At 39.5% G+C, this 13,799-nt stretch overlaps 1 protein-coding gene across 6 annotated transcripts in view; it reads left to right on the top strand.

Moving 5' to 3' along the window:
- Window positions 1–2,702: 2,702 nt before the first annotated feature.
- STXBP3 (syntaxin binding protein 3) overlaps window positions 2,703–13,799 on the top strand; it is a 79,259-nt gene continuing 68,162 nt past the window's right edge. For 5 of the 6 annotated variants that reach the window (XR_013400383.1, XR_013400381.1, XR_013400384.1 and 2 more), the window contains exons 1-3: window positions 2,703–2,815; window positions 11,595–11,644; window positions 12,405–12,486. Coding sequence is in view for 3 of the 6 variants with exons in the window: in XM_077952251.1 (XP_077808377.1) it covers window positions 2,767–2,815; window positions 11,595–11,644; window positions 12,405–12,486 (181 nt within the window). In the remaining 3 variants the exon portion in view is untranslated. The remainder of the gene's footprint in view (window positions 2,816–11,594; window positions 11,645–12,404; window positions 12,487–13,799) is intronic. The other variant, XM_077952252.1, reaches the window with a different exon arrangement.

Raw genomic sequence — 13,799 nt, 5'->3', positions numbered from 1 at the left:
TCAAATCAGGGTAATTGGGGTATCCTCAATTACCTCAAGCATTTAACATATCTTTATGTTAGGTACCCATGATATCTTTATGGAAAATATTTCTCTAGGTTATTATGAATTAGTGATTGATTATTAGAGGAGATCTGGGAATAGGATAGTGAGTGATCTGCCCTAACTCAAGTGCTTGTACATTCAACCCTTGGTTATTTTGGCCATTTGCCTGCTCTGAATTATACAAAGCAGCTTTTCATCCCTGGCCAGTGTTAGCAGATTTTACCTTCCATTCTGATGTGTCACGTTTAGGGAATCCAAATTCATTTTTCAATTTGTTTAGGCAAGCAGACTAGAGGAGACGTAGAGAAACAGCTTAGTGAGCTAATGCAAAACTAGGGGAGCATGGGAGGACAGGCAATTTGGTACACTAGAAAGAGCAATGACCTTGGAGCCAAATGGATCCAGATCCTAGCTCATTTTGAGATTTTTCATGATTTATTTAACCTCCCCGAAACTCAGTTTTCTCATCTGTAAAATGGCAATAGTCATCTTCTTGGGCTGTTGCGAGGTTTGAGATAATATATTAATATTCAGCACACACGTGCAATGAAACTGAGGTGTTTGAGGTCATACTGCTAGTAAGAGGCAGAGCCAGAATTGGTAGGATGTAAACCTATGCCTACGTGCAGTTAAGGCCCATGCTTGCTCCACTATTCCGCAGTGCCAACAAGGACTCTGGCCTTTAGGAGCATGAGCCACAACGGCACCACATGTGACCAGAGTCAAACTTCCAACCCAGAGGGACCTTGTGTTATTCCTTGGCACCTGGTCATTCTCCTGAAGGGTAAGAGATGGAGGCACCCCACCCATCTCACTCTTCCCTCTTGGTTTGGCTCTTCAGAGTGAGGGGCTTCACCTCAGAAGGATGAATCTTCCCTGGCACATATTTTTCTTATGGACTGGGGCTTCACCCTGCTAAACGAAGCAGAACCTAACTTAAAATGAAAAGGGAGAGGGAAATCATGTGCATTTGTTTAACAAATTGAGCAACTGAATCAATTTAGAGTAGGTTTAAAGGAGGTCAGGGCTCCAGCTTCCATTCTCATATAAGCCCTGAACAGAAAAACCACTTATGCCATAGGTTGTGCCAGAACCCATTCTATGGCCATTTTAAATTTTAGAGACAGGGTCTCCCTCTGTTGCCCAGGCTGAAGTACAGCTGCATGATCATAGCTCACTGCAGCCTGGAACTCCTGGGCTCAAGCAGTCATCCTACCTCAGCCTCGCAAGTAGCTATGACTCCTCAGCTTGCAGGTATCATGTGCCATCATGCCCAGCAAACTTTTTTATTAATTTTGTGTGTGTGTGTGGAGACAGCAGTCTTGCTATGTTGCCCAGGCTGGTCTTAAACTCCTGGCCTCTATGAGTCATCCTGCCTAGGCCTCCCAAAAGTGCTGGGATTACAGGTGTGAGCCACCATGCCCAGCCTGTTCTTAATTCTTCATTCTCCTTTTCTCTCCTAAAAATCGCGGGTTATCCCACAGACTACTCTATTGCTTTCCATGTAGCCCAAGCCTGATCTTTGTTCCCACTCCACCACCAAGGGCATCCGTGGCAAGTTACTTAACTTCACTAAGCCTCAGTTTCCTTGTTGTTAGGGTTGCTTTGAGGATCAGTGAGGTAATCTGCTTAGCATGGTGCCTGGCATATGGTAAGTAAGCACTCAGTAAATATTAGACATTATTATTAGTAGTAGTATTTAACCACTTCTACTTCTGTGTGACCAGTTTGAATCTTTACAGCCACTAGTTCTTTGCAAATCCTTTTCGGAAAGCGTACTTTCTGCCAGTGTCATGATGGTTATCTCACAGTTAGGGCTCTTAGCAACTAAACTGATCTAATTTACGTTTGATGACTTTGATTTAAAGTCCCAAAAGAACCATGTCAGTAAACAGATTTCTGCCTAAACTTTGAGCTCAGATCTCCTCCTCTGTGAATCAACCTTCAACGATAATTTTTGATTCTGCAGCATTAACAGACCCTCCCTACATTTGTTGCACAAATTTGTTAATAAATGATTATTGTTTTGTTGGTTCATTTATGTATATCTTATCATTAAGGCATTCCATTTTTAAACCCAGTTTTAACTATCTGCAGCATTCCAGGAATCGCGCTCTTTAATTAGATTATAAATTCTTCAGGGGGAAGAGTCGGTCTCTCATTTCTTTGACTCTTCCAAAAGTCCAGCACAGTTCTTGGCACACTGGAGGGTACCTCACAGTTCTACGCAATTACTGTGTCCTTGAAAAATGAATGAAATACACTTTTGGGGACAGTACATTTTCTATTAGGTAGTTGGTATGGCTACTGAGTAAAATCTATTATGAATCGCCTCGCGAAGTGAAGGGTTCTTCTGTAAAGGGGAGGATCCTCCAGTCTTCGTGTATGTGTGAACTCGGAATTTCATAGACAGCCCTGTCTCACTATCGGTTTGGCACTTCGCCTTCCTAGGCCACAGGACGTCGAACCGCAGGCGACAGCCGCCTCCCGCGAGGGGGCGCCCGACTTCCCTCGGCGCTTCCACCCATACTACGCGGCCTCCGTCAGGCAGTGGGCGGAAATTTCCTTGCTGTCGCGCGTGACGTCACCGGAGGGCGAGGTCTGCAAGAGGGGGTGGGGCCTTCCCCTGCAGCGAGGGGCGGGGCCATCCCAACGCCGCTTTTGCGGCCAAAGTAGGTTGGGAGTGGAAGGTGGTGGCTGCTGTTCCGCAGTGTCGGGAAGATGGCGCCGCCAGTGGCAGAGAGGGGGCTAAAGAGCGTCGTGTGGCAGAGTGAGTGCGGTGGGGCAGGGGTTGAGAGAGGGAAGGCCGGGAGGCTGCCGTGCCGGGTCTCGTTTTGCAGCCCCAACCCAGCGGTCTGTTGAGTCGCCACCGCGAGCACTTGTTGCTTTGGCATCTGTGTGAGGACTTCTTCCTGCTTTCCTGCCCTGCCCTGTTCCTTGCCAGCACCAGGGATGGGCGGGGTGCGACGGGACGCGGCCTTCTAGTTGGCGTCGGGCACCCACTCGCCTCGGCCGCGCTCCTGGCCGCGAAGCTCCGCCCGGGGTGAGCTGCCCTGGCCCGGCTTTCCCTCCCGCGGGGCCCGCGCCTGTCCTCGGCCGCACTCTCTACTCATCTCTGCTCTTGTCCGCTCTCCACCAGTTGGGGATGTCTCTCCATCCGAGACAATTCGAGCGCTGTTTATTCCGCCCCCATCTCCACCCCACACTGGAGTTTGCAAGGACTGTTTATTCTGCTTATTCGTGTTAGTATCAACCCGTGCTTTTCAAAAAAAAAAAAAAAACCCTCACTGTTTAACAGACTCCTCTTTCCCTATTCCGAGAGGAACCTACTTTCTGAAAAGTTCTTGAGAAGGGACCATTGGAATGACCGGGTGTCCAGCCGTGACATCTTCCTGCATAGCCCGGGCTGGAGCCGCCGCTCCTTCCGTTTTCCCTACACTCTCGGGGGCCCCCTCCCTGCTGTTAGGACCGGACTTCTTATTGGTTACTGATGTTCTGCGGTGTCATCCACAACTTTCATAAACATCGCTCCAAACCTAGGTCTGGCAGGTTAAAGAATGAAACCACCTAACAGGAATAACCATCATTGTCTGGCATTTCTGAGTTCAAAATAATTATGGCCTAGTAGTGGAAAGGGTGTAGCATCTAAGTATTTCTTAGTCCAACTTGTTGAACAAAAAACAGAAATGATTTAGTCAGCAGAATTCTGGGAGTTCCTTGTCTAAAATTAAAAATCCAAATCAGTAACTGGGATAGTGCTTAACATATAGCAGGCACTAAGCAAATGTATAAATAGGTGAAAAATATGAAATTATCTTTTAAAAGATTAATTTTAAGGTTGGCGTTTGCTTTTTCAAGATTTACATGGCTGACTTTTTAAGATTTGGGGGTGTTTTAAAACAGTGGTATTTAAATACATTTATGTGAAAATGGGTAACAAATTGTGTTGTATAAATAATTTCCAGATATATGTTATTAACATCAGCATGTATGCATTTAAGCCAGTTCTTTACATATTGAATCATAAGCTTTTTCCCTTTTTCACGTTTTCCTTCTGATCCTCATATAGATAAAGACATTGTTTTTATTATCTGTCATTCTGTGACTTCCTTTTTTAAATCAACTGACATTGACTCAACATTTTTCGTGCTGCTTCACAATCTTCGTAATTAACATCTTAAAATTGCTTTTTAAATACCTTGAGGTGGCAAAAAATTTTGATAGCAGAAAAGAAAAGAAAAAATTATGGCCAGGTGCAGTGGCTCATACCTGTAATCCCAGCACTTTCGGAGGCCAGGGCAAGATGATCGCCTGAGCTTAGGAGTTCAAGACCAGCCTGGGCAACATACTGAACCTTGTCTTAAAAAATAATAATAAAATTAGATTTTAAAAATGTTACATAAAAACAAAATTAATCTTCCTCCCAACCAGACCCGTAGCCTTCCTCTCCAGAGACACTCAGGTTTCTTATAAATCCTTCCACAAGTTTTTTAATGCAATTACAAGCATGCATAGAATCATATGTTTTTGTTTTACTCAATTATCTTTGTTTTATGTCTTTTTTCATTCTGGTTGCTTTCTCTTTTATTTTGTTGGGCAAAATTTTCTTTTTTTAATTTTTGGATATTTACACAGTCATTTATTTAAATCAGTGTTAATATATTGAGTATGTACTCTGTTCTTTGATTTCCTAGAATTGACAATTGAGTGGGAGAAGACAGGTGCACAAGTACTTAAGGACTGCTGTATTAGCAGTATGAAATTTTGGAAGAAGGAATTATTTCCTCTATGGGAGGAGGTCAGGGAAGGCTCAAGAGGAAGTGACATATAAGATGTTTCTTGAAAGGTAGTAGGATTTTGACAGGCAGAGGGAAATCTGTGTCAAACCCCAAAGGTGACAAAGTAAGTGGTTGATCATGGAAGAGGGAACAATTCCTTTTGATCGAGTACAGAGTATTCATTGCAAGGGATAGGGGGACATAGACCAAAAAGTAGTTTGGAGCCAGATTATGAAGGGCCTGGTTGCTGTATTATTTAGACATTCTGTAGGCAGTGGGAAACCATTTAAAATGGTATTTTCTCCTCCTTTTTCAAAGAGCAGTCACTAGCATTTTTGGCATTCTATTAAACAGTGCTGAGAGAAAGTGATTTTCTTGTTCCTATTTTGAAGATAAATTACTCTAAGATTTAATTAAGTGTAATGTTAGCGTGAAGTGCACTAATGATAAGTGCACAGCTGGATGAGTTTTTTACCCATGAAACTACCATCCAGATCACGATAAAAGAATGTTTCCAAGCACCCTATGGCCTTTCCCAGTTCAAGCTCTACCCTCTCTCCTAGAGTAACCAGTATTCTGACTTATATCACCACCAAATAATTTTATAATGGTGCCTTTTTACCCTTACACTATTATGTTTACAAGAAATCCTCCATGCCCTTTGTTGTAGTGTTTTCTTCAATAATAAATATTGAATTGTGTGCACCTGTAGTCCCAACTCCTTGGGAGACTGAGGTAGGAGGATCGCTTGAACCCGGAAGGTGGAGGTTGCAGTGAGCCGAGATTGCACCACTGCGCTCCAGCCTGGGCCACAGAGACCCTGTCTCAAAAAACAATATAAGAATAAATCTTCAATTTACTACATTTCTACCTAGAAATAATTGCTTTAGTATTTACTTTTGTATATATTTAGTTGGTTATATAGTAGTCCTTAGTTTTTTGTGTATGTGTTTTTTGTTTTGTTTGTTTTTGAGACAGAGTCTCGCTCTGTTGCCAGGCTGGAGTGCAATGCCGCGATCTCTGCTCACTGCAACCACCGCCTCCCAGGATCAAGTGATTCTCCTCCCTCAGCCTCCCGAGTAGCTGAGATTACGGGCATGTGCCACCATGCCCAGCAAATTTTTGTATTTTTAGTAGAGATGAGGTTTCACTATGTTGGCCAGGGTGGTCTCGATCTCTTGACCTCGTGATCCACCAGCTTCAGCCTCCCAAAGTGCTGGGATTACAGGCGTGAGCCACCGCGCCTGGCCAGTCGTTAGTTTTTATATATTCTGCTTTCATACAATTTTTGATCATTGTATCTTGAAAGCCCCTGGGTGGTCTTTCCCATTCACAGTTCAGTCTGTTTTTGTTCAGCTGACTTGTGATGATTAACTTGTGATGATTATTGCTTTGGTTTCCTGCCCCAGGTCCCTGGGTTTGCTTTTATAAAGATTCTTGCCTGTTCACTGAATAATCTGGGCCAGGGGCAGAATCTGTTGGAATCATAATTAGGAATTTAATAACATGTTTTAGTTTTCTTTTTTTTTTTTTTTTTTTTTTTGAGACAGAGTCTCTCTCTGTCGCCAGGCTGGAGTGCAGTGGCGTGGTGTAGGCTCACTGCAACTTCTTCTTCCCTGGTTCAAGCAATTCTCCTGCCTCAGCCTCCCCAGTAGCTGGGATTACAGGCACGTGCTACCACGCCCAGCTAAGTTTTGTATTTTTAGTAGAGATGGGGTTTCACCGTGTTGGCCAGGATGGCCTTGATCTCCTGACTTCATGATCCGCCCACCTTGGCCTCCCAAAATGCGGGCGTTACAGGCATGAGCCACTGCATGTGGCCTTTTTTTTTTTTTTCTTTTTTTGAGGTGGAGTCTCACTCTGTTGCCCAGGCTGGAGTGCAATGGCTTGATCTCTGCTCGCTGCAACCGCTGCCTCCTGGGTTCAAGTGATTCTCCTGCCTCAGCTTCCCAAGTAGCTGGGACTACAGGTGAGCGCCACCACACTTGGCTAATTTTTGTATTATTAGTAGAGACGGGGTTTCACCATGTTGGTCAGGCTGGTCTCGAACTCCTGACCTCATGATCTGCCCGCCTCGGCCTCCCAAAATGCTGGGATTACAGGCGTGAGCCACCGTGCCCAGCCATGTTTTAGTTTTCTGAGAATATAATTTCCCTTATGGCCTACAAGTCTGATTTTTTTACTTTTACTATTTGATTTTCAAAAACATTGTTATGATACACTATTTATAGAAGCTTGGTTTATTATTTCTCCATACTGAAATAATCATTGTAAGACTTGGTTTCTAGTCCAGGTTATACTTCTGTTTCCTAACTTAAACCATGAGGGGTTTGGACTACATTTTCTTCAACATGTTTTTTTCAGCTTGAATTCTCCGTGATTCCATTTTTTAGATCTTCACTTTGTTATATTTTCTTTATTTCTGCTTGCATTCCTGATAGTTTTCTCTGATGCCATAGTTTTCTTTTATGTTGTTTTGTTTGGGACATAAATATTTGCTATTAGATTTTCATTTAAGGCTTTTTGCCTGACATCTTTTTTTTTTTTTTTAATTGTGCTTTCTTGCTCCTCTTTTATATACTTAGGCATGATCTTAGTCCATCTCCAGCAAATTTTAAAAATCATATATATTAAAGATCTAAAATATAAAAAATAAGACAATAAAATGTGGAGCAAATATAGGATAGTATGGGTTAGACTTTTAAAAAGTAACTGGTAACTCAGATGCCATAGAAAAGATTATATAAAAATTGTAAGCCAGGTACCGTGGCTCATGCCTGTAATCCTAGCACTTTGAGAGTCCAAGGTGGGATGATCCCTTGAGCCCTGGAGTTCGAGACCAACCTGGGCAACAAAGTGAGACCCCATCTATACAAAAAATTTTTAAATTAACCATGTTTGGTGACTTTCACCTGTGTTCCCAGCTACATGGGAGGCTGAGGCAGGAGGATCCCTTCAGCCCAGGAGGCTGAGGCTGCAGTGGACATTAATTGTGTCACTGCACTCCAGCCTGGGTGACAGAGCAAGACCCTGACTCTGAATAAAGAAATAGCGAGCATAAGCCCGGGCACAGTGGCTCATGCCTGTAATTGCAGCACTTTGGGAGGCCAAAGCAGGTGGATCACTTGAGCTCAGGAGTTCAAGACCAGCCTGAGCAACATGGTGAAACTCCATCTCTATCAAAAATATAAAAATTAGCCAGGTGTGGTAACGCACGCCTGTGGTCCCAGCTACTCAGGAGGTTGAGGTGGGAGGATCGCTGGAGCCTGGGAAGTTGAGGCTGCAGTGAGCAGTGATCATGCCACTCACTTCAGCCTGGGTGACAGAGCATGACTCAGTCTCAGAAAACAAAAACAAACTAAAGTTACTATCTGGGTAGCATTTGGACTAGTGGAAGACTAATTTAGAGATTAGGTAGAAGCCAGTCAGTGGAGTATGTTAAATAGTATAGTTTAGATTTTATTCTATAAGCAAGAGTGAGCATTTGAGGGAATTTCGAGGTGTGTATTAATATAATCAAACAGTTGTATTTCAGGAAGGTGACTCTGACAGCAGAGTGAAGAATGTATTGAAATAGCAAAGGTGTTGGAGGTGGAAAGCAGGAAATCCAGATAGGATTCTATTGCAATACTTCAGTGAGAATGAAGAATCAAGTTGATGCTGGGTGACAGTGGCAATGAAAAATAATAGCTACCAGAGAGAACAATCAATATGCCTAATAGGTGGGTGTGAGGAAAGGAGGAAATAGACAAAGACAATGACTAAGAAAAAAACAATAATACTTAGAGAAATAAGTCTAAAGTAGTTTTCAGGGTGCTGTAATCTCACCTTGAGACATGTAGCTGCTTGTATCTGTATTGTATAATTGAATGACGTTCAAAGAGAGAAGGGCTGTAAGACTGTCAAAAATTGAAAGACTAATATGATAGATGAAACTTTGATGATGAATATGGTCTGAGGAGACCAGCCACAGGAGCAAATTCTCTTACCTTTGCTCTGAGAACAAGCAGAGCAAAGGTAAGAGAATTGAGTCTTGAGGTATATCCATATTTAGGATGCTAGAGAAAGGGATATAAGGTCAAATGATTTTCATTAGTATTTAGAGGAAATGCCTCCTTAATTCTATAGTATTTGTTGATATGATTTCCTTTGACTCCTCTCTAAACATATCTACCTGTGACTGTGTCACTTTTCATGGATGCCCTTACTATCTCCATAAAACTAGTTATTTCTTTAAGGCAATAACACTGACTCTTTAGGTATCTTCAGATTCTTTTTTTTGTTTTTCCTCTGGCAGACACAGATAGATCTAAGTATCTTCAGATTCCAAGACAGTTCTATCACTAGAAATTTAAAGCAAGCTACATATGTAATTTTAAATTTTCTAGTAGTCACATAAAAAGGTAAAAAGAAAAAAGTCAAATTAATATATTATATTTGACCTAGTAAGTTTTTTACATTCCTTTTTTTGTACTAAGGTTTTTGAAGTCTTGTGTATTCTGTACTTACAGGATATCTCAGTTCAGACTAGCTGCATTTCAGGTGCTCAGTAGCCAGATGTGTCTGGTTTCCACCATCTAGGACAATGCAGTTCTAAGGTTTCAAAGACTATAATGAGATGACTTCTGCTTAGGGAGCTTTTCTCCAATCTACTCCATCATACATTCCATGAGCATTCATTTCTTAAGAGAAAGACACAAATAAATCTGATAAAAACAAGCAAATGTCTTCAATTTTCAGCTTGTTTGAGGTGTAAAGAACGAAGCTAGCTTTGAAAGGAAAAGCAGCATAATATTTCTGTATCTGAGCTGTACCTGAGAAAATCCTTTATTTTTGCCTGTAGGGTTCTAGAAGCCAGTGCTTTTGGCTTAAATTATGGTTAAATATTTCAGACTTTCACCATAATTCTCATATAACACTATAATCCTCCTAGCAAACAATATATAATTATCTCAGTTGATATTTCTTAACACTTTCAAATCTTCCCAGTCACAATAAAACCTTCCAGCTCACAATTCTGAAAATGACTATAAATAACTGAATTGCTTTTACTAACATTTCTGAAACCAAATATGTGTTTTATTCCCCCCTCACACCAACCAATTCTCCAACCCTGGACCCCAACTGTATTAGTGTCAGAATTGAAATGAATTGTAGGATATCCAGTTAGTTAGGAACTAGTTAGCTAGGAACACTAGTTAGTGTCAGACTCCACAGGTTTGAGGGCTCAGTCTCACAATACTGCCTTCACTTCAAATGCCAGTACCAAGTCCCTAGACCCACACTTCCGTCTGGCTTGGCTACAAAGTCAGGAATTCCCACAATCCCCCTTCCCTTTCAGGTTCATTAATTTGCTAGAATGGCTCACAGAACTTCAGAAAACACTTTACTTACTACCAGTTTATTACAAAAGATATAAATGAACAGCCAGGTGGAGAGGTACATAGGGTAAGGTCCAAAAAGGTCCTAAGCATAGGTGCTTCTATCCCCATGGAGTTGGGTGTCTCACCCTCCTGGCACATGGTTTGTTCACCACCTTGGAAGCTCTCCAAACTCTCTTAAGGGGTTTTTATGGAGGCTTCATTATATAAGCATGACTGATTGAATCACTGGTGATCGAACTCAATCTCCAGTCCCTCTTCCTTTCCCAGAGGTCCTGGGGTAGGGCTGAAGGTTCCAACCCTAATGACTTGGTCTGGTGACCAGCCCTCAATCTAAAGCTATATAGGGGCCCCTCACCCAAGAGTCATTCCATTTGCAGATGGAAGAGACACTTACCACTCAGGAGATTCCAAGGCCTTTAGGGGCTCTGTGCCAGGAACTGGGGGTAAAAACCAAAATTTTTTATTGTACCACAGTAACTATTATTATTTATACCTTCTGACAGAAGAGCCATCATTTTTTAACATCACTTGTTATCAAAAACTTGTTGATAAATTTCCCAAAAGCATTAACTTAAATATAAATTAGGAAATGGAAAAGCTTAAGTTAATGAAATAACCATCTCATTAACAAGAATTAATGAAAAACAGGTTACTATAATTTATATTTTAATTATATTTTATGTATTACTATGTATTACTACTGATTTTAAAATCAATTGAACATTAATAAAACATAGTAAGTGTGGGAAATTGTTTTATTAAGTAGAACAGATATTTGTGTAAATTGTCTACATGCGTTATTTAATACATAATGGAAAATGTTTTTAAATCAGTGAACTAATTTTTAAAACATATTTAGAGAATTTTGAAAATCATTGTAAGGAACATAATATTTATTGATTATAAATCAAGATTGAATATTGGTGTCCAAATGCTGTGATATGTATTGTTGAAAAGTGTAATGTAGTAAATCAGTATGAAAAATGTTTATGCAGATTTGATTGGCAGATATAATTTAGCAATGGGCAATTTAAGGATGTTCCCGTGGGTTTTTTGTTTTCATCTTGTTTTACTTGGGATTTAAGTAGAATAGGAAAAACCAAATCAGGTAATACTTTTAGAAATATTTTCTCGGTATGTTCATGTACTTAAATATATTAACCCTTTTTATAATACCTTTTAGAGTTAAAAAATTGATTACAGTTGAAATGTACTGTATAGGCTAGGGATTAGAATTGGATTTTTCCGTAGGGTTTAACAAATATGCATGCTTTTTATGTAGTTTAACAAATTTCAAATTGGATTTTTCCTTAGCCATTTTGGACTGTTTGAATTACTATGTTTCTGTTGATTTAATTCCTAAGTAATTCCTTTCTTTTTTAAACAGAGATAAAAGCAACAGTGTTTGATGACTGCAAGAAAGAAGGTGAATGGAAGGTAGAATTTGCATACCTTGCTCTTATAAAAAATAATACAAACTTTAAAAACAATACAGTATAAAAACTACATAGTATTTACATGGTGTTAGGTATTCTAGTATAAGTAATCTAAAGATGATTTGATGTATGTGGAAGGATGTGTGTAGGTTACATGCAAATACTACACTATTTTATGTAAGAGATTTGAGTATCCATGGAGTTTTGGTATACATAGGGGTCCTCGAACCCCCATGGATACTGAGGGATGACTATATAGGGTGTGGAATCACACTGCTTGGCTCTGAATACTATCTTCACCACTTAATTGCTTGGCTCCTTGAGCAAATTACTTGACCTCTCTCTGCCCCCATTTCCTTGTTTATAAAAATGGTGATGGTAATACCTCATATGGTAATTGTAAATATGAGGTGAATTAATCCATGGAAATGGCTTAAAACAGTGCTTTGTGCAATAATTGTTCTACAAGTGACAATTGTAATTTTAAGAAAATTTGATGTTAAACATAATGTCATTTAAAATGAATAAGCTCTGTGCTTCAAATTAGAAATATTTCTGTTTGCTTACTTATGTACAATACTATATGCATGTATACTGAGAAAATCTCTAGATTGTGCAAGATAAAAGATGAGATCATTTTGCCTACTGTCCTGATATTTTATGTTATAAAAGGCTTTATAAAAGTTAATGGATAAAATTCTCTTTTTCATTCTTGGTAATAGGATGCTTACAGTATTTTTTTAATTTGTGTTTGTTTTAAGATAATGCTTTTAGATGAATTTACAACTAAGCTTTTGGCATCATGTTGCAAAATGACAGATCTTCTAGAAGAAGGTATTACTGGTAAGTGTTATTTTTGGCATGAACACTTTTTAATTGTAATTGGGGGAGATCTGAAGTATTAAATTTTAGTTAGTAATTGTGTTTCTAAGGAGCTTATTTTTTAAAATTACTGTAGCCATAACAATTAGATTTAACATTCTTTTCTCTGAATCTTCTGTCAGTTTTTTTTTTCCTCAGCTGAGACATATAATTAAGACCCCTAACCAAGCCTAACTCAGTTGCCTTGTTGAGGTTCTTTAAATGTTTTGCTCATATATATATATAAAAAAAACAAGTTTGTGTATTGATACACAAGCTTTACTTCAGTATTTTGATTTAGTTTATGGTTTCATGTATTGCTTTAAAGTGGATATCAAGATTTATGTCATAAAATTAACTTGTACATACTTACAAATGCATAATGCTGACTTTGTAAATTTATCTTTATTACCAGAAAGGAGGCAAATAATTATAAGTTTAAATCAGTTTTAGTATGAAAATATGAAATACTTACAGATTCTGAAAAAAAATCATAATGTCACAAGAAGTTATCTTCCTCTAGGCAGGATTATGTTATTGAGATATTAAACTATATTACCTATTGAGCAAAATACTAATATCTTGTAACATTCATAATCGTGTTATCCTTAATTCATCCTTTAACTCACTTATTAAAATTTGATCTTCATAATAACCCTATGAAGACAGATATCAAATACTCTCATTTCTAATGAGGAATCTGAGGCTCCAGGTGAAATATAATTCATTTATATGTTGAATCCTAATGTAGTTTATGTACTGTCTGTTACTCCTAACTTAATGAAGTTCAAAAATATACCCAGTATTTTCAAGAAAGTCTGACCGTATCATATTTATGTTTTGATGTTTATATATAAAATAATCTTTTTTTTTGAGACAGGGTCTCCCTCTGTCACCCAGGCTGGAGTACAGTGGTGTGATTTTGGCTCACTGCAGCCTCCTCCTCCCGGGTTCAAACAGTCCTCCCATCTCAGTCTCCCAAGTAGCTGGGACTACAGGCACATACCACCACACCCAGCTAATCTGTGTATTTTTTTGGATAGAAAGAGGGTTTCACCATGTTGCCCGGGATGGTCTCGAACTCCTGGGCTCAAGTAATCCACTTGCCTTGGCCTCTCAAAGTGCTGGAATTACAGGTGTGAGCCACCATGCCCAGCCATAAAATAACCTTTATTGTTGATTACATATTCAATTTGTGGTCTTTCTGACCCTCAGTGTAAAAAGCTCTAAACTAGAAATTAGAAAATTGAAGCCTTGATTTTTCTACTGAATAAGTGAAATATTGATTAAGCCAC

The sequence above is a fragment of the Macaca mulatta genome, chromosome 1 (assembly GCF_049350105.2).
Source record: "Macaca mulatta isolate MMU2019108-1 chromosome 1, T2T-MMU8v2.0, whole genome shotgun sequence".
Lineage (NCBI taxonomy): Eukaryota > Metazoa > Chordata > Mammalia > Primates > Cercopithecidae > Macaca > Macaca mulatta.
Note: the sequence above shows the minus strand (reverse complement) of the source record. Positions and strands in the feature narration are given on the sequence as shown.